Here is a 24,263-nt window from a genome sequence, read left to right as displayed (position 1 = left end):
TTACGAAAACAGAACAACCATGAGAACTGAAAAGCAATCAATGAAAGTAAGGTTTCCATGAACAGCAGTTGTTTAGAAACAAGTTTTGTGATCCATTTTCCGCAGAGCATGCAATTTTAACAGCTAGGGAATCATCATATATTCAATGATTCTAATAGAGAGGATCAGAGCCTCTTTTAGCCATTAGCTAGTGGTGTCATTTTGGAGCTGTTCTTACAGGCTCATTGGTCGGTGGTAAATATTGTCTAATGTCTAGGAAGTAAGTTCTAACTCTAAAAAAGGTAAAAAGGTCTAGCATAATATAGTAGGAAACCATGCTACCATAATCACATCTGAGATGCCTTGGCATACTGAGCGAATCTTGAGAATCTGTGATTCATAAGGGCTTCTGGGTTTCCTTCTTCAACCTAAAGTGGAGTGGTATATAGAGTTAGATACTATCCTGCATTAATTGGATAACAGGGCATTTGAAAAAAAGCATACTCATGACCTGGAGGTCTGTCATTTACCATAGGAATTAAAAACGTTGATCCATTTTAGTTTGTCACTTGATTTAAGACCTGTTTTATTTATGTAGTGTTTTTAACAGCAATTTTCATCACATGTGGCATTGTCATTATCATTTGTACTGTTATGCTATATCATTCTTGTTAAATGTTATTTTGGTACATATGTTTTGAGTTCATTCCCATATTCCTCTTTGGGTTTGCAATGGTCCTTCAAAATATCAATCCTGGTATCACAACTTACCAGTTTTCCTTGGTCAAGAACTAGAATATTGTCCATCTGCATCACTGTTGAAATACGATGTGCTATGGTGAGAACAGTCATCCCTTTGCATTCAGAAGAAATAGTACTTTGCAACAGGAAGGCTGTTTGGTTGTCAACATTGGCTGTGCATTCATCTAGACAAAGCACCTGCAGAATCATTAACAATTGCATGCATCACTTATTTGATCATCTCTGACTGAGATTTTTAACTCACCATGAAAACTGATAGAATTAATCAGATGGGTTTGATTAGGCTTTTACACAGTAGTGTATCTGCTATAAGCAATACTGCAATTATATGGTAGTCCATACCTTGGACGATTTTAGGATGGCACGGGCAAGGCATAGGAGCTGTCGCTGCCCTACTGAAAAAGATGCACCGCTTTCTTTCACATGGATGTCAAGTCCACCTATTGATTCTACCTCTCCTTTCATATGGCAGTTTTCAAGAACTTCCCATATCCTGAGATCTGTTGTTGTATTGAAAGGATCCAGGTTTTCCCTGCCATGTATATTCACGATTAAAATATTGAATGTTGAAAATTAATGTTTGTTTATTCTCTAATCAGTGCAAGCATGAAAATAGTCATCAGCATGGAAACAATGAAAAGCCAGCCTGAAAACTGTGAAAAAGAGCACTCAGTACTCAGTAGTTACCTCAAAGACCCATCAAACAAAAAGGGGCTTTGTGGGACTACTGCAAAATGTCCACGGAGTTCTCGGACGGCAACTTTAGCCAAATCAATGCCATCTACTAAGATGCGGCCATTGCAAATTGGAACTAAGCGGAAAAGTGCATTCAGTATACTTGATTTGCCTGCTCCAGTCCTTCCTATTATTCCAACCTAAAAGCCAGAGCAGATTTTAGGATAGCTTCGCAAATCAAAATGATTCAGTGGAAGTCTTGGAAGCATCTTACCTGCATGCCTGATGCAATAAGGAACGAAACATCACTTAAAGCAGGTGGCAGCTCTGACTTGTACTTCAGTGTTACATGTTCAAACTCAATCTTCCCTTTTGTTGGCCAGCTTCTCGGTAGAGGTTCTGATCCCTGGAGTTCTTCTTGAGGTATGCCAATATACTGCAAGCATCATCAAACTATTAAAGTGAGAGAGATGCTTGATGGATAAGGATAGAAGTGATTCTTCGTGTTACCTCGTCAACCCTTTCCACGGAGATCATTTCCTTTTCTGTCTCTGTAAAGGTGGTTAAGAAGCCATTCAGCAATGATACTACAGGTGCTGCATATGATAAAGCCAGGCCCACCTGCAGTAGATGTTTTAATATGATTAATATCTAGTACTTTGAACAGGACTATATTTACAATTTCCATCGAGATGGAAATGTAAGTACAAGGTCAGCAATTGTGTCCAATAAAACCTACCAGTCCAGGTGTTGCAAAGTTGACAAGAGAACTGCTATGGAAGCTGATAGTGGCCATCATGGCGATAAACAGAATGATAAAACCTGCTAACAACTGAACAGTTTGCTCATCACTGCAGTGCCTGATTGGCCTTACTGATGGATAAAAGTAACTAATTCCATGTACATGATGATTTTATTATAGCAGGACAAAAAAAATATGTACCTGGAGTCTCAACGAGAGCCACAAACTAGCAATGAGCTCAGAGTAGGATGTTTTCTGATATAGTGTCACATGTTGGATGAATCGTTCCAAGAAGAACCCCTGTGTAGTGTACTGTCAGTATCTTGAACAAACCACACGAGCACTAGCACTCGGGCCTTTGATATGTGATGCTTTTGAGTTCAAAAGGAAAGTTATGACGTTTAACATCCTTCTGAATTTGTCTAAATGCAACTAGAATGCTTCCTTCTGTCCTGGGAAGAAAAAAGAAACATACTTCATTCTGGAAAGCTCTTATTGTTGATGAACCATCAAGTGTCTCTGTGAAAGATGAATAGATTGGTGAACGAGCAACGCTATCAAGTCGCCGTACTTCACGTGATGTAGACCTGTAATAGAACTGTACAAAGCATTAGTTTCTATCTCCATAAGGTACAGCATAGATATAATACCGTGATGCATTGTGTTAACTAAGAGAAAAAGAGGATTCACTGTTACAGACTGCTGTATTAAAGTATGGATTTTATATATCTATGCTATAAAGACTCAGATAAATGAGTTAAGCATCAATTCAGAAATAGATGAGTGAAATTGATACCTGCAGCTTCCTATATATAAGCCAGAGTGGAAGTAAGATAAGTAAGAAGGAAACCTGCAGACCAAACATTCATGAAATACAAGAAACATCGTTTAGTTTCTTTTCTGAAGTACAAGGCTGGCCCTAAACTATTGTTTACATAATTTACCTGTGAATAAGACAAAACAACCAGAGTGCCCAGTAAGCTGAAGAAGTTGGCCACAAATATATTGATGATGAAAGGAAGAGAATCATCAACGGTGTAGAGGTCTGATGATAATCTGAAAGTTGGTAAAGCGTGGTCAAGAAGGGGCATTTCAACCTTTCCAAGCTTATTAAGAACTAGAGGTGATCTGATGAATAAGATACCAAACCTGTTTAGGATCCGACCACTGGGATTTTGGTCAAAGAAACAAATCGGAGCACTGATGATGTTTTCAAGAAGAGATGCATGAATATGGATTGCTGCACGGAGGCCACCGAATGCAAAAGAAAATGCCCTTCCCAAAGTGAAAAGAGAATTGATGATGCCAAACATAGCAAGGATAATCTGCACAGAAGTTTTTGAATGAGCATAAATGTGCTGAAAATGTTTCTTTTGTGAACAACCGAACACCAAATTCAACATATTGATTATTATGGTTCATGTTCACTTAGTAGAAAGTACTCCTACCAGATAAAATTTTGTGTTGTTGGTGCCTGTGCTCGTATCAACCCAGTAAGTTAACCAAAGATCATTGCTGTTACGAGATGCTTGCATTATGAATGCACTTAGGAATATTAAAACAACAGCTGACCACCCCGCAAATGCTGCATATTTTCTGTAAAAAAAAAGAACCATTATGAGTAATAGATCACACAAGACTGAAATATTTTTATCATTCTATTGTATAGCACACTCCAGTTCACAGAATAACTCACTTGTAGACACCGAGCTCAACCTTGCCTTGCTTCCTTGCCTCTTCTTCTATCTGATCTTTTGTCTCCTCATAAGAAACCGCTGAATCTTCAAGTATAACATCAGTTTTCAGTTCACATGTTACCATTGGTGTTTTATCTTTCAAAGAAGCTGCAAATGAAGTAGGACTCGAATTATCTGGCTTAGAGATTCTTGAATATGGAGTTGCCAAGAAAGATTGCGGTGTCCCGAACCACTTAATGAGCCCATTAGCCATGACTACAATCATATCTGCAGCTGAAATAGCCTGGGAAACGGGAAGAAACAAAAGGAAAATTACATTGTTCTTTCAGCATCACGTGGCTTATCTTATTCCATGCATACAGCCTAGTATCTAGTACTCCCTCTGTTCCAAATTATAAGTCATTCCAAGAATCTTGGAGAGTCAAATCATTTTCAAGTTTGACCAAAAATATATAGAGAAATATAAAGATTTATGTCATAAAATAGGTACACTATGAAAATATAACTAACAAAGAATCTAATGATACTTAGTTGGTACAAAAAATGTTATTATTTTGCTATATAAATTTGGTCAAACTTGAAAAATTTTGACTCTCCAAGATTCTTGGAATGACTTATAATTTGGGACGGAGTATGAGATATAACCTTAAATATGATTCTATACATTTAATACCAATGTGGCAGAGTTCGTTTGGATAAGGTCCAATGAATATTACCTGAAGATTGTGTGTGCTTAATAATCTTGTTTTTTTCTGCATTAGTTGGTGCCCCATAACAGCCTTTTCCAGGATCCACGAAGCAACTTGGGAGTCAACCGCACTAAGGATGTCATCAAACAAGTAAACATCAGAATTGTGGTACAAAGCCCTGCAAGTGTATGATCATAATGTTAGCTAGCGAGCTTAAGAAGGATAAAAGTCCACAAAGTTGTCAAAAACATGACCTTGCCAATGCCAGACGAGCTCTTTGTCCACCAGATAAGTTGGTACCTTTCTCTCCAATATGTGACATATCTCCTCTGGCCATTGCCGATATGTCAACACGAAGTGCACATGCCTCTATTACTTCTTCATATCTGCATTAAGTTTGTGATGCAGAATACTAATTAAAAGGGAAGCAATAAATTCTATGGTGTATGAGCATCTCCAATGGTTTATGTTAGCTGCTCTAATGTCATGCAATGACATAACGAAACAAACTTGTGATAATATCTGTCAGAGACGAATAAACTACCTCCTCGGATCAAACTCTTTCCCAAGCAAAATATTATCTCGTAAAGTGCCAGATAAGATCCATGGTACCTATAGAACACCAGTTCCATTTTTAGTCTCCAGACATTTCAAATGCAAATCTTAAGCAATTTCCAGGTCATAAAGTGCTACCTGTGGTACATAGGCAATTGAATCACAGGAGCTAATAGAACCACTGATGACATGAGTCTCTCCAATGACTGTGTTCAACAAAGATGATTTACCAGAACCAACCTGATATAAGACATAACATTTCCTCAATTCAGAGAAAAATAGCAAGAGCATCAGATTAGACGACTATTAAAAAAAAATCTGGACATCTTGTGGCATTTCTTTGCAAGTAATGGCAAATTGAGATATAATATAATATGCCAAATAGTATGCACATGCTATTCAGTTTCCCTACCAAACCATTAACGAAATTGTATACCGCCACCACATAACCATCCCACAACACCTTAGTACAAAAACGAAATGTGACAGTCAGAATAATTACCTCGCCTACGATTGCAATAAAGAGCCCTTTTTGTAGCTGCAAAGATATATCTCTGAGAACTATGCTCGGCTCAGCAACAGAGCTGCTAGACCAAGAACAGGATACATTCTGAAGGACGATGGCCATTGGATTATGAGTCACTTCGGTATATCTCTTAAAGTGGTGATTTAAAAGGTCAGCAGAGGTAGTTAACTTGGATGAGTGATGCTCTGGAGTAGATAAATAATTACTCAGCCGTCTGCTAGAGATAACAGCCTGCAGCAACCAAAGCATGGAATGTTAGTGCAGCTGCAAATGTATGTAACAGTATAATGGTATAAACCAATTATCCACTTACATCAATCATCCCATTGATAACCCATGGAAATGAGTTTAACGGTGATATTAGTGTATTAAAGAGTGCAACACAAGTAAATACCTGTAATAAGGATTCCAGATATTAGTAGGAAATTTCTTGGTCCAAAGGCATATCATTCATGGTATTGTTTTACCGTGGCAGCATCCAATGTGTGTCCCATTATTGCAAATATAGAAAAGGTGAAAAGGGAGAACAATGTCGGTGTGGTTGCCCAGAAATAGACGCACCAAGCATCCAAATATTTTCTAGTCTATTGGGAAACAGGAGGCCCTTGTTAGTTCCAGTGCAAGATGTGCAACTTATTATAAAATGTAGATTAATCATGAGCAGTTGCACACCGCGAGATGCTTCACTTCTGATTCTCTTCTTTCCACCAAACGTTCAGTGAATAGTTTCTCCCAGCTGTACATCTTCACTGTTCTAATATGTGCTAAGAGCTCCCCTGCACAGCTTATCCTATTCATGGATAAATTTTGGAGTATTAAGTTCTATAATTATTGTGTTGACTAGCAAACTTTTGCATGATTCCTCCTGGCTCATGATCCAAAACAAATCAACAGTATATGCCAGTGAAGCTGAGGTATAATGTAATGGTGTTTGAGAAAGCACCTCGGTGATAAGAGTTTTCTTACCTCCTGTCTTTTTGCTTCATCATCTTTTCTGTTGCACCAGCAATCCTTGTGGAAATCCATTTGTTCACTGTGCACGTGTACATGGTTACAAGAAAAATAGTCTGACATGGTTATAAAAGTAAAAACTATGAGAGGAAATTTTAATTCGAGGAAAGTTATGATTAGATTATAAAGATGGGTTAGCATTACCCACTAAAATCTCAGTCCCTAGCACCATCAGGTTCTTATAACATACATCTATTTGTATTTGGACTAGTATAGAAGCATGGCATGCCTTGTATTTGGACTAGTATAGAAGCATGCCTTGGTCAATAGATCAATATTCACAAGACAATAAGGGCAAACCAAGAGATGATAGAATTCACAATCCATTTTTTGCAAGGGGAAAAGGTCATGCATGGCTGCAAATCTTTGAATCACTAAGAAGCTTAATACAGAAAAAGGAAGCAAAAGGTAAGCATACCTGGTATTAGTATGATTGTTATTGCAAGCCCAGATAGAAAAGCATAATTGACTTGTGTATATAAAAGATAAAGAGCAACTCCAATCTGCAGTGGCAAGCTAGATAAACACCAAATCATGCAAAGAATTAGATAGTGGAGTCATGTGCATACATATAGTAATCTAAGTTTTTCATACACAAAAATGTGAGATTGAGATGCAAAGTACCTCCAGGCATCATGAAGGCTGTTACACAAGTTTATTGTGCGGTCAGCATCAACAGACATGAAGGTCTGTATCTCACCTTCAGAAAACCTAGAACGCTCAGCTATACTGAGACATAGGCACTGTTTTTTAAAGAAAGATCCATCCAATTTTTTTTAAAAAAAAACAACAAATAAAAGTCAAGTAAAGTTATAACATGCTTCAAAATTGAATTTGTGACATAATACAATGTCAAATTGGTAGATCAAAACGAGCTTCCGCAGAAGCTATATAGAATACCCAGTAGAAGTTCTACGCTATATCAAATTAGCAAGTACTGTTCCAAATACATTTTTCCTTGAACATGCATTCAATTGTTTTGAAAAATACAAAACATTGTTAGCTATCGTATAAAAAATTAATTGAACTTTTCAAATAGAAATGTTGTTGACAAGATATTTTATTAAAAGTACTTTCACATGATTGCATTTTATCAATTATAACATATACTCCATCCGTCCTAGTATATAAGGTGTAACCACTTTTTGCTCCTGTCCCATAATATAAGGCATGCTCTCTCACAAACATAAATGCAGTACTACTAGTGCTGTGAGAGAGAATTAAATCCGTTCTTGGTCTTTGAACCAGAGGTGGTTACGCCTTATATACCAGGACAGAGGGAGTAATTTGCGAAGCAATTGTAGATTCAAGTAAATCAGACCATTGATTGTCTGAATAAATCTGTATGGGAATAAACAGCATATGAACTAATATACAACAACTAAGTTCCAGTGGCAGTTCGGAGTACATTCCACCTCCTAGGTGTCAATTTGAATAATTTGTAATGGAAAGTCTGAATTGTCCTCGTGAATACATTGCTATGGATAATAGCTAACCAACACATGTTTGAATTACTCTCTAAAAAAACAGGGCATGAGAGGAATTATAATACCTTCCGATAAATTATCCCCATGATGCTTGATCGTAATGTCAACTTGAGCTTTGCTAGACGAAAGGAGTACTGGCTATCTAAAAAGGACCTAGCATACAAAAGTGTAAACAAAAAAATGCTAGTTAATACTAAGAACTAAGAACATATAATCCAAGGAACCACCAAGGTAATTCTCTTTCGACAGGCAAAGGTCCACTAATATGGTATTCTGTTTCAGTATTTTGAATGACAATATATTATAACAAGAAAATATAACACCCATAATACAACAAGGTCCTCAGAGATGTAATTGCTAAATTCATCTTCATTATCATCAAATTCAACTGTTGGTATGACTAAGTGCATTATCTGCTCCACATGTGGAGGAAAGTAGATAGGTTGCAACTTGAAACCACATGAACATGTAACAGTAACACTAGTACGAATGTAGAACATGGTACAGCCGCAGTGATGCAGCCTTAACATGAGAACACCAGTTTAACACCCATAATGTAACTTATAGTTCCAGTATATAGGTTGAGAATTGTCAAGTGCCTAGTCTGTTAAACGTCCAAAAAAATAAATGACACAGAAAAGAGATGTATTCATCATTATCAAAGGTTTGAGTATAAAAGAAATCAGAAACACTTCAATGGAAGTGCTAAAGTGCAAATCATATAGTAAGGATGGTTTACTTGATAATAGAAGTCAATCCTAAGGAAATGGCAAGAATATATCCATCCATGCCATCAGAACCTGAAAAGTCGTGCAGAAACCAACAGAAAGATGTACATTAGTTTATTAGGGTTCTGAAAAAAAATCGAATCACAATTTCCGAATCGGATGGATTTGACCAGATAAGTAGCAGTATTTGCATGCACTTCTATTTATATAAGAATGCCTATATATTTTTAACTATGAATGTCCATATGTTACACAAAATTTCTAAATGAGCGACACAAGAATCCTATAAATTACTGAAAAGAGGCATGTAAGAACGTCTATTGTTAGTCTTTTGCTCCCAAATAGAATATTGCTTCAAGTGCCAAGAATGAACAGAGTATCTATTTGCTTGGGAGAACTTTTAATGACGAGTCTTCTATTCTTGAGGAATTAATACCTTCCTGAAGAAGTCTTATAAACTTGTTCAGCAACAGAGGGCTAACAAAATTGATGCTGTCATTTAATACCTGCATGAATAGAATGTTAGGAACCTAAAGGCAATCATTGTGAACTTCAATTTAAGAATGCTTGACTTTGAAATAAGGGTAATAACATGAAAGGGTTTGTTATTCTAAGATAATTAATCCCATGTTGCCGTTCATGGAATTTCAGGTAATACTATAATAATATGTTTCAGGTCACTTGTGTAATCTACTCATTGTAGGATATATTAATTGTTCCTTGCAAAAAAAGGATATATTTCTAATTGCCGTAAAAGAGGTGAGAACAAAAGGATGCCAACTTTTATATGCCATGAATCCCAGAGTTGACATTTAGCAACATCCTTTTACTCAATTCAACTACCTCAAAGAAAAGAAAAGAAAAGAAAAGAAAAGAAAAGGATACCTTAAGAAGGCCCAAACGCAAGTACGTCCATCCATAAGAATAAGACATGGCTCTAAGTAGAGATGAGTTGTCACGGTGGTTTTGATATTCAACAGTCCAGGAAGACATAAGTTTGTCATAACAGGAGGTAGCTCTAAGCTCAGTTGGTAACTCAAGTAAATCTGTGAAGTCAAGTTGTCTTGTGATACCAATGTCCATCACTGGATTAACGAATTTGAAAGTCAACAGTTCCCACAAATTGTAGTCCTTTATCTGAAAAAGATAACATTAAGGGAAGAAGTCACAATTACATTTTGGTGATGGAAAACAAATAAGAAGGATTGGACAGGATCCAAATATCGATGATCAACTCCAAATAGTGAACAATAAGGAAGTCAATGCATGTCAGCATGCAGCAGTTAGCACAGATCCTGTAAATTTTGCGGGTAATATAGTTGTTCATACACAGAAATTTACAATGTATTACAAGACCATGTATTCAAACTGCAAGCTAATAGCAACTTTATGGCATGCATTGATGACCTCTACTTAATATAATGATACCCACTTCTCATGCATGTTCAAGAAGAAAAACATGCATAAGACGAGATTATCACAGCAATATCATAACTAATGTAAAACTTCTTACACAGGTCATAGACTGAAATTGCACCATCCTGAATGTACAATAGAAAACCAATGGCTTATTACTGAAATCACATACCGTGTTTGTAATTTCACCCTCAGATTTTTCATCATTTAGAATGAGTGGGGCTTCAATAGAGTTCACTTCTCTGAAAGAGTGAACAATTGCACATTACTTTTAGGACAATGACAACGAAATGAAACAGTATGTACTAGTTGCTAAATAAAAAAGGGAAGTGAAAATAGTTCACAAGATCTTAGACAATGAAAATAAAAAAAAATTCAGAAACGTAGGCAAATTATGGAATCATGTACCTTTTGTTGCCTGATTGGCCTACTACAGCAGCCAGAATAACAAAGAGTCCAAATGTGGTTGCAGTACAAAAAGAGATAATCTCCATAAAAGATGTCATTGCCTATTGATTAAAGAAAGCTTAGAATAGAAGTTTAAAGAAATATATTTTATTTCAGTCATAATAAAACATCAGAATTTTATAGAAGTCTTCCACAGCTTTATTAACGTGTCGAAGATAAAGTAAATCGTTTTGTAAAATAATGGGATACCTTTAGTAATGTAAGCTTGTACTGCAAATGAGGTATCTCTAGAATAATCTTCAAGATCCAGCAGAAGCACATTATTGGGTTATATAGGATTTCAAACCAAGCCCCACTGACACAGACAAGACTTACAGACATCTATCAAAAGAAATGTTTAGCACCAACTGTAAGGACATTTGTTCAAACATTTATATGACTCAGAAGAGAAACATGATCATTATGATAACAGAGTTCTTACCCATGCAATAAACTGGGAGCATGTGAAGAATAGTTCATAATTCTCAACATACTTCCCTTCAAATTTCTTCTTAGCTAGCACAGTTAATCCAACCAAAGAAAGACAGGCTGAAAAACCAGGCACACCGAATGCAAACAACTTCTCCAATAAACCTCTCCTGACGTTCTAAAGTAGAAGAACTATTATTACACATAGCAAGGTAGAAATAATGATGAACATAAATTACATAAGACACTTATCAGGTAACAGCCATTAAATGTAATCTGAGCCACTCTCCTCGGGCATTGCTTTTATATGGTGTTAAAATGTAATTTGTTATTTTTACGGTTCGCCTTGTGTCAAGTTATCTTGTTTCATTAAGTACTTGGAACATATAATATCATTATGTAGTACTAGGTGGTATATTATGCTGCCAGCTGCTTGAATTCTCCTAGTATTGGTATGACCACCAAATTTCTAAAATCTTGATCCAGTTTCCATTATCAACTTATTCATAAGTAAATGAAGGTGCTAACCCTACAATTACTTAGGACTAAATCATTAGTGCAAGCGTTGAATACTCCAAATGGTCTACCACAAAAGGAAACATATGAAATATATAATGCTATATCGGGAGCATCACAGGCACTTGAATGAGGCCTAATACATTAACAGCAATATATTGCTTTGTAGGCATAGAATGTAAACACGAAAAGGAATTATCATAATTCAAAAATAGCAGCAGTATAGTAGACGCCACCCTTATTTTTACCCCTCTATAAGCAATTACATACTCCCTCCGTTCAAAAAAATGCAATTCTTGGTTTTCAAGGACTCAAAGAATTTGAATTTTGACTAAAGTTATATTAAAAAAGTATTAGTATTTGTGATACGAAATAAGTATTATTAGATTAATTATGAAATATATTTTCATAGAACTAGAGACATAAATGAAAACACTATTCATTATAAACTTGGCTAAACTTAAACTAGTTTGACCGTCACAAATCTCATAATTTTTTTTTGAGTGGTGGGGGTGGGGGGGACGGAGGGAGTACGTCTGAAGCAGAAAAGGGAACTATCTCCGTTATTATTGTGATTTGTGAGTCACATCAGGGTCAAAGTATGCAGATAGCAAGAAGAAAATGTATCTCGGCTGTCCACACCACAGTAAATTGTTAGTCCTGTGACTCTGTAACAGCTGAAACAAATGCAAACGGCACTAAACATACTTGCTCTGTATCATCATATGCATTTGATAGTGATAGCATAAGTTGGACCTCAACGTAGCCTGAATGTAGACAGCCAAAAATGCTCCTCGAAATAATCGCAAAATTGATCGCTTACTACTAGTTACTTATGAAAAGGAGAAGCAGTAGATGATGCAGAGCAAAATCAAGTACGTCGTACCTGAGCTCTGGATGTGTTCCTCTTGGCGAGGAAGAGCCCGAGCGCAGCAGCCGTGGCGATCGCATTCCCGGCGAACCCCAGCACCGTACAGCCGCGACAAAAGTGTTAAGGAGACATCAGAACAACACCAACAGGAAACCAAACTCGAGAACAACAAAAAACCTCAGAACTGCAACCCACTGGAGATCAAAATCAAAAGGCAAAGGATATAAATCCGCGAAGCACGGCCCGAAATGCCCCCCGTCGTCGTCCCAAACCTGCACCACCGAGAGATCGCCGCCCAGAACCCTCGCGGGTTAGCACCACCACATCGCGATCGATAGTATTCAAAACAAAACCCCCAGCGTCCGACGCGACGCCCAGGGTAAATTAAAGAAAAAAAAACTAAGTAGGGGTTTGGCGGGGTTTTAGGAATCGCACCGCGGGATCGCCGGGGCAGACGAAATCCATGGAGGGAGGCGGGAACAGGACAGCGCGGAGGAACACCGAAGCCGCCGCGCGCGCCCGACGTAGGATTCACGAGCATGGGCCGGCGGCGTCGATTCCGAGGCAGGCGGGCGGGTGGCGAGCGGGGCGGAGACTGGGAACTGGGAAGGAGAGTGGTGCGATGCGCGTGGCGCCGGCGCTGGCGCTGGCGCCGTCTCGTCACGTGTGGAGTGGTGCCGGGAGATACTAGTATACTAGTACTACTTTACTGTACTCATCAATGAGAAAGGTCGCCAAATTGTGACGTTGCTTTTCCGTGATCCACATCCCAAAAGGTAATCGCACTAGTGCCGTAGCGCGCGGCCGGCCGGCGGCGAGTGGGGAGGGGTAGGAATGAAAAGGGAGCTGATATGAACGGATATCATATTTGTTTTTATATTTCTGGTCGAATTCGGATTCGAATACGGATAATGTCAATCATATCGGATAAGATATATATCCTCTCTAAATATACAATTTAAATATTCGGATACGGATACGGTATCGGATGTTAAATATTCGGACTCGGATACGGACAGATCTAAATCTCTCTAAACGAATTCGGTCTCGAATACGGTCGGAAAATATCCGTACCGTTTTCATCGGAGCCGGAGCCTGGAGTGGCGGACGACGGCGTGGAGCGAGACGCTGGTGAGACGGCATGCGGGTCCAAGTGCTCCGACGGACCCACTGGCAGCGTGGGTTCATCCGAAGACTGCACGAAGGCGGCCGCGAGGGTCGCGTCGCGCATACGGGATCTCCACTTTGCGGGAGTGGGCTTTGCTTTTCGCTTTTGGGCTTTGGCCTTCGTGATCCTTTGTCGTTTTCTGTTCACTCACGTGGCGCGCACATCACGAAACGGGGAGATCCCAGCGCGCTGCTCCGCCGCCACGCGCCAAAACCGTCGTCACCAGGTTGTTTACTTCTAAAAATTTTTACAAAATAAAAATAGTGATACTTTCGTTTGTATTTGATAAATATTATCTAATTATATACTAACTAGACTCAAAAGATTCGTCTCGTTAATTTCGATCAAACTGTGCAATTAGTTTTTATTTTCATCTATATTTAATATTTTATGCATGCGTCTAAAGATTTGATGTGACGGGGAATCTGAAAAATTTTGCAAAATTTTTTGGGAAGTAAACAAGGCCAAAATAGGCCAAAATAGGGTGAATAAAGTGGACGCAATAATATATTGGGCCGACTACAAGAAAACAAATACATGACAACCCCATAACAAAGAACAAACAGACTTCACCAATTCGTCCAAATTATAAACTACCAGTCCTAGAACAACCCCAGGCATAAAAAAGAAACTGAGAATCCGAGTGATATTTAGAGATTCCCGAGGAGAAAAGGGAAGGCATAAATCAAGAAAGAAAAAAAAGGTTGTTCAAGCTGGCCCAGACTCAAAATTGTTTTGAGAGTCTAGACGCCCCCGCGAATAGCTGAAGAATCTGCCGGACGCAGGAGAAATCCAGCTGGTGCGGGGCGATGAAGATGACAAGGTCGTCCGCATAAATTGACGTCCGGAACTTGATCACATTGCCAGGCAGAGGGTGAAGCTGACCCCGCCTGTCCGCCTCAATGAGAAGGGCGTTGAGGAGTGCTCCATCACGCCCATCCGCTGCTCGGGCGAGCAAGTTCAGGAAGTGCTTCAAGTGTTCCCCTGCCGCCTTCAGAGCTTCCCCTTGAAATACTTGGGAGCGCCGCTTTCGATCTCACGGTTGTCAAGGGACAGCGAGCAAGCTCTGCTTGACTACGTTGCTGCCAGGATCCCAGGATGGAAGGGCGACCTCCTCACCTTGGCCGGCGGGACCGTCCTCGCCCAAACCACCCTATCAGCGATTCCCGTGTACGTTTCCATCACCTGCGCTCTCTCTCCATGGGCTATTTCGGAGATCGACAGACGGCGTCGTGCGTTCGTATGGGCGGGTTCGGACAAGGTGTCCGGTGGTCGCTGTCGTGTCGCTTGGCCGGTGGTATGTTCCCCGCGCGAGGTTGCTGGCCTTGGACTCCCTGATCTCAGGTTCCTGGGATTTGCGTTGAGGCTAAGGTGGGAGTGGCTCCGACGCTCAGACGTCCATGCACCTTGGGCCCTCCTCCCGTGTCGTACAGAGAAGTGCGTTGAGGCTATGTTCAATGCCTCAGTCATTGTGCAGGTCGGTGACGGCGAGCTGGCCTTGTTCTGGACAGACTCTTGGCTCCCGGACGGACCGCTAGCGAGATTGGCGCCACGACTTTTCGACAGGGTCAGCGTGCGCAACCGGAGGCGCACCGTGCGCGCAGCGATGGACGGTGAGCGATGAGTGCGGGACATTTCTGGTTCCAGGACTCAGCAGATCATGCTGGAGATTGTACAGGTGGACGATAAGCTGCGTGCGGTGACCCTCACGCCGGGCGTTGCCGACAAGTTCACTTGGAAATGGACCTATGATGGGCAGTACTCTAGCTCTTTTGCATACCGCGCCTTCTTTGTGGGCTCGACCACACTTCTGGGTGCCACGGAGCTGTGGCAGACCAAGGCGCCGTCCAAAGTCAAGTTCTTCTTCTGGCTGGCTCTCCATGGACGGCTCTGGACAGCAGCTAGAAGGGCGCGCCATGGTCTCCAGCAGACGGCGGTATGTTCGCTTTGTGGACAGGAGGACGAGACTTCCGACCACCTTCTCCTTGCTTGCGTCTACAGTAGGGAGGTTTGGTTCCGCCTCTTGAGCATCGCGAACCTTCAGCAACACGTCCCGGGCACGGACGACACTCTCGCGGATTGGTGGCTGGAGACTAGGAGTATCATTCATGCCGATTTGCGCAAGCTCTTTGACTCTATTGTTCTTTTGGTCACCTGGGAAATCTGGAAGGAGCGCAACAGGAGGACGTTCGACGGCGCCCACCGTTCATGCTCCTTGCTTCTAAAGCGCTTCCAGGAGGAGATGGATTCGTGGGTGGCAGCGGGATACCGGCTCCTCTCGCCGCTCGTTCACCTAATCTCCTAGCCCCCCTCTCTTTGTGCGGAATAGTTCTTTTCCTTAGTATATCGGTTTAGCTCCACCGTTAAAGACGGTGCTTTATGTTAGTGTGTTTGGCCGTCATCCCATGACATCTCGACATGATTCTTTACGTGCTTGTACTAAGACTCCACTTTTCCCTTAAAGCAACACGTGCCAGCGCACGTTTTCGAAAAAAAAAAATGTTTTGACGAGCGCTCAGCTCTCTCGTCAGGGATGGCCCAACCACACCTCCTGTCAAAGTGTCAACCCGCTTAGACTTGGCCCAACCAAACCTCGCCTCCTGTCGACCTGCTTAGAGTTAGCTAGCCCAACGCACCCAACAATTTTTAGCCCACCTCTGCGAAGACTGCTTGCTTCGCGGGCCTTGGTGGGCTAGCAAACTAAAAAATAGAGTTGAAATATCTACATGCTTCAACAAATTACTCCTAGATTTGTCTAGAAATGAGAAAAGTATCTAGAAATTTTGAAAACTTTCCAAATCAATTTAAACGACATTGAAGTTGGTTTTGTAAAATTTGAAACATCTTGCATCAAGTTGACCAGCAACTCAGCACTTCACAATTTGGATGCAATCAAGATATGAGCCAGCTCCATACTGTACTTGAGGGCTCCAACCAAATATGAGCTTATAGATTGTTTGGTTGTCAACCACTGCATGATACGTCAAGTTTGACGTGGTTGTGGCGTCGATGCTACTTCTTACTGTCCTTTTACCGTGGCTGCCTCAGTTTTTTTTTAGTTTTTTTATCAACCAAAGATGAGCCTTGATTTTGTGGCGTCACCGTAGTCTAAGGCATGACAAACGGTGGCATAGAACCAAAGGTATTAATGATATGCACTCATGCAGTACTACAATACTATATCTTTCAAAAAAAGTTGTCTCTTAATTCTTCTCTGAATTAAAGTATGAGTATAAACAAGAGCAATATGTTTCATGCATAATGACCACTTATTAGTTGTGCAAAACAAATAAATTTTATACTTTAGAATAATAAATCTTTTCAGAAGATCATGAAGGTAAATAAGTTATAATATTCAATATCTTCTAGATATTGTATCGTATATATACTAAAATTTAAGTGCTTATAATTATTTGTTAGTGGATTTTCAAATCGTATGTTTTACGAATCTTCAGGACTTTGATGGTACCACTAATTATTCAAGCAACACGTGTTGGTTTGTTTTTCTTGGAAAGTAAGCACACCCCCGCCACCCCTGGTTCGCTAGTGCTCCATTTTTGTTCCTCGCAGTCATTCTCAGAATTTTGATTGCATTACCAGCTTTCCAAAACGATTTGCACCATGATCACGACTCAGAAATTCAACTCATTTCACAATGATGTGCAGTATAAAACACGCTTTTTATTGCTTTTTTCCAAAGCATGATTTCGAACAGTGTAACTCGTTCAACAAATGGCCACACTCTTCGCCGTATCATAGAAATTCGAGCAAAAAGAAGCATACTCCACACCTCCTTTTTCTTTAGAAAAAAGATGAATGCGAAACAAACACAAACACAGATCGTTCAACACCTTTTGCTCAGAGGACAAACCTTTGGCAGCTAAATTAAGACCCACTTTGGCCCAGAGCAAGGTGCTATCTTTTGCAAGTTTGGGCAGATCAAACGTCAAAACAAGGTCATTGAAAATAAAAGAGAGAACAAGTCTTAAGAAAAAAAGGCTAAAATGGACAGTTTTTATAAGAAAAAAAAAGGGTTGGAATGTGTTGACGTGTAAAGGCAAAGTTAGCACACAGAATACGGAGTATTACTAGGCAGATTTCACAAAAAAAAAATAGTAGAGCACGTTATCTTTTCGAAAGGAAATATTGTGACCCAAAATAATTCAAAAGGAAGTCTAGCACTGGCAGAATTGAGCTGACTACTTCTACCGGCAAAGCGAGAAACTCAAGAACAAAGCTTTCAGGGAAAGCTGTTTGGCAGTTTTTGGTGAATTCCTTGCGAGTGACAAAAGTATGAGACTGGTGGTGGTGACGCTTTGGAGAGAGCTGAGGAAGCGAGGAGCATGCCCTGCCCGCTAGGGTTGCCAAGGTAGGGTGCTCTTTTTGTCTCTTGCAGGAGTGGCAGCTCCCTGCATTATGCTCCCAAAAAGGGGTGAAACAAAGGCAGGCCTAGTACGTAGCAGTAGCAGGGATTGACACGCACTGAACAAATCTTTGTGCGTTTTCCGTTTACTGTTTTCTACTAGTAATCAAATACAGTTACACAGTAGTAGGAGTACTGTGGTATAAGACAAGTCGAGGCTGAAAAGCCCCAGCTGGTTATGACAACTGGACAAGAATAGCCCGGTGTCAAAATTAGAACTATCAAATGCATAACAAAACTTTTGCCGTCCAAGTTTTTACCGTCTTGTTTGTTTGGCTAAAAAGTTATAACTAAAAATATTATTAATTTATTATGAAAAAAAACACTACTGAATAGTTGATAGATTCGACAAATAAGATCAAACGAACAGGCTAGCTGATTACTCTCCGCCGTTGTCATCCATCACATATGCATGCATGTTCTGTTTCCCCCTCCGTAATGAACTCCGTGTGAGTACAGAGTACACGGTCATGTTCAAATCGAATGCTGTACTTTGAAGGCTTCCGCCTAATTTCAGCTGATTAAAGATTATAGAAATTTGACAAGCAATCGGCTAAAAATCATTTCAGGCCTCAGTTCCTGGGAACAGAACATGCCCTACATGTTTTGGTGAGGCTAGTGTGTCCAAGTAAATAATGGTGCAAAGGTCTTCGCCAAAATTAATTTGGTCGAAGCACAAATTAAGCACCACAACGCAAGGGTTTCCAAAGTTCATGGTCGTAGCCTGATGGATTGCAAAGGACACTGAATACTAGGCAGAGGTGGTGGCACAGCACAACACAAGACAAACGGCAGAGATTCTGTCCAGTACAAAAAAAAAAAAACACAGTGCGCCCACGCCATTTCTGCTCGTTTTTATTTCTGACAGAGCACGCCCCGCACGGTTATACGTACTAGTAGACTATGGTAAAGTATACTGTACCATACATTTACGGTATCCGGAGCCATCGATACGTACGTGGCTGTGGTCGCACTCGCACGACGTCTTCTCATTCGTTTCACCCACGTCTGCAGCAGCAGTGCAGTGAGGCCTTGTTTAGTTGCTCCTAAAAGCTAAAAACTTTTTAAGATTTTTTTAACATTTAATATAGATAAAAAATAATATATTATATAGTTTATCTATAATTTTCGAAATGAGTATTTTAAGCTTAATTAATTTATAATTAAATATTAATTGCCACAGCGCTGTAGTATATTATTATTTTTTTGGCAGGGAACTAAAGAAGGGTTGAGCCGGCAGAGCGCACCAAGCAAAGATCGACAGCGCCCCGGCGAGTGACGAACGGCCACAGCAAAAGCTGTCCACCGCGGGCCGCGGCCGGACCTGGACCGCCCCGATGCCCGATGGCGACGTCAAAGATCACGCGCCCGCCAGCCAGAGCCAGCAGCGTCAGCGTCAGCGCGCTCGCTCGATCAGGCGGCAGGCCATGGTGGTCGCCTGCCGTCCTGCCTGCTCTGCTACGCGCGCGTGCCAGTGGCTGGTGGGAGCCGCGGAGGGGAGAAAGGAAAAAAAAAAAAAAGGCGGCGACGAATAGTTTTGGCTGCGCTGCGCAGGCATCCACTGCTGCAGTGCTGCGTCTGCGTCTGCGTGCATGCATGCACGGCCACGGGCGCCGCGGCAGCCTTTGTTTGCGAGGCCACGCCACGCCACGGCCACTACCGGGCTACGGCGACGGCACGGCAGGCAGCGCAGCCGGCCGGACAGCCCAAAGCGGCGAGCGAGCATGACCTGGCCGCGTCGCTGCCGGCTGGCGCTGGCGGCCTCAAAAGAGGTGCGGGGTGAGGCGGCAGCGGGCAGGACCCTGGCGCCCGGCCGGGCTCGCGCATGTGATTCCGTCGCGGGAATATTTTATCAGACACAAGAAGATTTTATCGTTGCCGACCGTCAGTGGCCGTCGACCGATGCGAGAGAAGCAGAGGGGAGAGGCTGTCGTACTCCGTTCCAAAAAAAAAAAGAGTGACGTTTTTAATCATGGGTAAAGTATCTCTAATGATAAAATAAGTCTTAACAAAATATATAATATTTATGTAAAAATTTTGAATAAGACGAATGGTCAAATAAGATGTCTGAAATTCTAAAACGACACTCTTTTTAGAACGGAGAGAGTATGTCACAAGTGTACCATTGGCAGCGGGCCGAATTTCTTGATCCTGTTGAGATCAACCGGAGAAAAGCGAGCTTCTTTTGTTCTATAAGAAATAACCCTAAACCCTACTACCGCTTCCCCAAGTCGGTGCCTATTTCAAACTCTTTTCTGCTTAATGAAAAACACACCGTTTGGCATGGTCTCGAAAAAAAAATATTTTTTCTCATAATAAATTAGTAAATAATAGGCTTTGTTAAAATAACTCCTAATGTCTTTATCTAATCTTAATATTACTAATTGAAGATCATCATCAGACGCGCTAGCAAAAAAAAGATAAACCCTAAAAATCCACATGATAATCAAGACTATCGTTTTCATCCATAAGTCACTTCATCACAAGATTCAATAAAGATCTAATTCTCCACAAGACATCATTCGTAACTTGATTAGTTCATCTAGCTTAATAAAGTACTCCCTTCTTCACTTTGGTCATGGTACCTCAACAAGCTATTGCTTCTTTAACTTTAGCTTCGTCTTCGTGTAACACCATGTCTTGAAATAATATTAAGCATCCACTAAAATCCATTTCTTCAATATAACGAACCTTACTCGAATGTCTTATTTTCACCATTGTTCTTTATCGCTATGAAATCCACCATCAATATTCTTGTGACTTTGGCAAGCCCTTCATGTGAGACCAACTCATAAGCCATCACTCATGTGTCATTCTTCTTCCGTCAATTATACCTGCCTTTAGATCATAATGAAATCCAAATTTGAATATCCACAAATAATATGAATAAGCTTCATACATAAGACCATTTGATATGCATCGATCCATGGCTCTTTTTACCGTTATGTGTCATTCATTTCCATATATCACCCTTGGACTCCATTCTTTTTATTTGTGTCGTTTGCTTCATTTGAGCTCAATCACAATATTCAACCTAGGACTGAACACCTGCATACAATCTCATGAAATATGTTAGCCCCTTAATTGTGTTATCATTCAATTCACCAAAACCCATTTAGAACCAAGATGCGCTTTTGAAAAGTCATAAATTTCAATTCATGTGGTGTTTAAATTTCTAGCTTAGTTAAGTATACTCCCTCCTTGAAATATATATATATATATATATATATATATATATATATAGGGATATATATATATATAACTAAAAAATGTTTGTCGAATTATTTTATAAAGGTGCATCTTAGGGCAGCTCCAACAATTCTAGAAGAGCTAACTCAGAATATTTTATTGAGTAAGAAGGAGAGAGAATAATAGGTTAGTTCTTGAAAGGACCTTGATGTCGCCGAGGAGGCCTAGAGGGGGGGGGGGTGAATAGGCCTGCCAAAAAAATTCTGCTCAAACTGAAATTAAAACTCAGGGCGGCACTGCCTCCCTTTGAGGGCGGCACTGCCTTCCTGCAACCGTGTGTCCAAATGAGCCCAAACTTGGTGATGAAGTACTAGATGTATCCAATGACAAATCTGCAAAGTTTCAACTCAAAACACTATCAGATTAGAGGGCGGCACTGCCGGCCTGCGCAGGAGGAACTTAGTACAATTCAAAATCCAACCAAGGAAATTTAGATCAGGTAAATTTCCCAGCTTCCTGCAAGTATGTTAGTCACTGAATAGTAGTTATACGCAGCAGAACAAGTACCACCAAGTAGATCGGCCACAAACCTTACAAGCACCTCAACAACAATATAAACTTGCAAGAATGTAAAACAAGCACAATATGACACGGTGTTTATCCCGTGGTTCAGCTCGCCACCAAGGCTTGCCTAAGTCCACGTTATTGAGGTATCCACAAAAGGATTGGCTCGCCACCAAGGCTTGCCTTGCCCTCGTTCTCAAATCAAGAGAATGAACTCTTGAGATGAGGGGTGATTTCACTAGCTGCAAGAGAGTCTTACAAACTGTCCCGCTGCTCACCACAAGCACGGGAGCTCGCCGGACGACGCCTAGCCGTCTAGGAGGATTTACCTCCAAGAGTAACAAATGCACAACAAAGATCGACGAAGCTCAGCAAGTGCTCAAGGTTAGGATTGCTCTAATATGCTCTCTAACACTTAATCACACAGCCCCAACACTTAATTGTGCACTAAGCACTTCACTCCCACAAAGAGAGGGTTGGGGAGAGGCTTTGCAAAGGTTGGGAAAGTCTGGAGCATCAGCAGCACGACCAGAAGCAGTGGGATGGGTATATATACTCATTCCACTCAAACTAGTCGTTAGGATTCGAAAACTAGCCGTTGTGACTGTACAAGTGCGGCAGCACAGGTCACCTTACGGAAAAAGCCATAACTTTTTACTCCGAACTCCGTTTACAGTGATCTTGGACTTTTCGGAAAGCTTATTTCGAGGGCTATCTAACCCTGCAGAGAACAAGCTCCAAGATCAACTTGTGCAGGTGCAGTGCTAAGTGTTTTCTCTCATGTTAGCACTTGGGTTCGGTTAGTTTGAGCACTTGAGACTTGTCTATCATTCGTATTGCATCCCCCTTGATAGTACGGCATACCTATACTCAAGAACAAGAGAATATATAACTAATTTGATCACTTGAGTCTTCAATGTCTTCATATGCCATTTCTTCTCAATATTACTCCATAAAGGGTTGCAATCAACTTTGTCTCCTTTTCTTGAGCAAACACACCTTGAGCATGTGACTTGACCCAATTCAACACATATGAGTTCACCTCCATGGCTTCAAGTCACTTCTACTAAAGATTTGATCCTCAACACAATATGACTCCTCATAGCTTGATTAGTTCCTCGACTCAATGCAAGTACTCTCTTCTTCACCTTAGCCATGGTACCTCGGTCCTTAAGCCGTCGCTTATCCCTTCACCTCCGCTTAGTCCCTCGAAGCCCTTTCCTTGCTATCTTCACCTTATCAAGCCATACTCAAGTCATATCACATTAAGCATCCATTGAATAACCATTTCTTCAATATTGTGATCCTTGCTTGAATATCTTCTAGATATAAATATTGAGATTAATCAAGCTTCAGTTTGACTCACATAGAGACATATATGGATCAACATCAATATGATCAAGCCAATTCACAGTTCCTTATATCCTCTCTATTTTGGCTTGACACTCAATACTCACTTCAATATTGATCTTCATACTTCTAGCTTGATCAAACCTAGTTCACTATCAAGCTTTTCTTGTTCATGAAAAGCAAGCCATTGTAGACACCAATCCAAGAACATCAACTCATGTCTCTTTTGCCATTTGTCAAATATGCTTGCTTTCTCATGATGTTATGATATCCCACAGCATATAAGCCATTCCATAGATTTTATTTGCATTGTTGTCTTTTGCTTGACCTAGATTGTTTCCATAATCCTTTAATACAACAATACACAATTTGGCCTTCATTTCAACACTATGTGGCATATCATCAAGTTTGCCTGCTTGTTGATCCTTGAACATACTTGTTAATACACAATCCACAAGTATGTGCAATAGACTCAATACCCTGTTCAACACTTAGCAAACTTATTAGACCTTTAATCATGTTGTCATTCAATTCACCAAAACCCACAAAGGGCTAGATGCACTTTCAATCTCCCCCTTTTTGGTGATTGATGACAACACAATTAAAGCTTACAAGAGATTGATAAACATTAAGATTTTGAATCCTATGATATAGTGAGCTCCCCTTAAATATGTGCATAGAATAGAATTTCAAGTTTTGGCCTCAAATGCCAAATGCACATATTCAAGATGAAGTGTGGGACTCTTCTATATCTTAGCATCCGTGGGGTGCAAGGTGTCAACATGATAAATGTGATGCTCATGGCAGGTCATGCACTCAAAGTTTGCTGGCTAGCAGAGGGCGGCACTACCGCACCTGCCGGGCCAGAACAGCACAGAAATAAAGGCAACCACCACTCAGGGCAAGAACAATTCACACTAACATAAAAAATCCTTATCAAGAGCATAAACTATCCTTGCACACACCACACAAAATTTGAAAAATCTTATATGCCTCTCCTTTACCCCTTTCAATCCACATATCAATCTCTCCTCCCTTA

The 24,263-nt window shown here is 40.6% G+C and overlaps 1 protein-coding gene across 1 annotated transcript; it reads right to left on the bottom strand.

Annotated features, from left to right (window-relative positions):
* On the bottom strand, positions 69 to 13,203 carry LOC8065420 (ABC transporter C family member 13). The gene is made up of 36 exons (XM_021449389.1): positions 12,966 to 13,203; positions 12,756 to 12,802; positions 12,546 to 12,630; positions 11,157 to 11,321; positions 10,925 to 11,056; positions 10,676 to 10,776; positions 10,440 to 10,509; positions 9,737 to 9,988; positions 9,288 to 9,357; positions 8,863 to 8,923; positions 8,189 to 8,276; positions 7,261 to 7,379; positions 7,055 to 7,152; positions 6,592 to 6,658; positions 6,298 to 6,415; positions 6,093 to 6,209; positions 5,939 to 6,019; positions 5,602 to 5,856; positions 5,238 to 5,339; positions 5,089 to 5,156; positions 4,799 to 4,930; positions 4,572 to 4,722; positions 3,855 to 4,138; positions 3,607 to 3,754; positions 3,308 to 3,483; positions 3,103 to 3,214; positions 2,955 to 3,008; positions 2,634 to 2,756; positions 2,360 to 2,458; positions 2,156 to 2,248; positions 1,927 to 2,037; positions 1,691 to 1,852; positions 1,429 to 1,616; positions 1,084 to 1,273; positions 751 to 918; positions 69 to 407 (listed from the first exon to the last, which is right to left on the bottom strand). Exons 1-36 carry the CDS (start codon positions 12,993 to 12,995, stop codon positions 327 to 329), a joined length of 4,398 nt encoding a protein of 1,465 aa, XP_021305064.1. The 5' UTR covers positions 12,996 to 13,203; the 3' UTR covers positions 69 to 326.

This window comes from Sorghum bicolor, chromosome 10, assembly GCF_000003195.3.
Source record: "Sorghum bicolor cultivar BTx623 chromosome 10, Sorghum_bicolor_NCBIv3, whole genome shotgun sequence".
NCBI classification, from domain to species: domain Eukaryota; kingdom Viridiplantae; phylum Streptophyta; class Magnoliopsida; order Poales; family Poaceae; genus Sorghum; species Sorghum bicolor.
The sequence above is the reverse complement of the archived record's forward strand: the minus strand, read 5'-3'. Positions and strand labels throughout refer to the sequence as shown.

Bases quoted from the DNA above. Each gene is read 5' to 3' on its own strand.
- LOC8065420 (XM_021449389.1), bottom strand. From the start codon at position 12,995: ATGGATTTCGTCTGCCCCGGCGATCCCGCG. The intron at 6,416-6,591 runs GTAAGAAAACTC...ATCCATGAATAG, and splicing joins ATGAAGCAAAAAGACAGGAG to GATAAGCTGTGCAGGGGAGC. The intron at 2,459-2,633 runs GTATGTTTCTTT...TACACTACACAG, and splicing joins TAAGAGCTTTCCAGAATGAA to GGGTTCTTCTTGGAACGATT.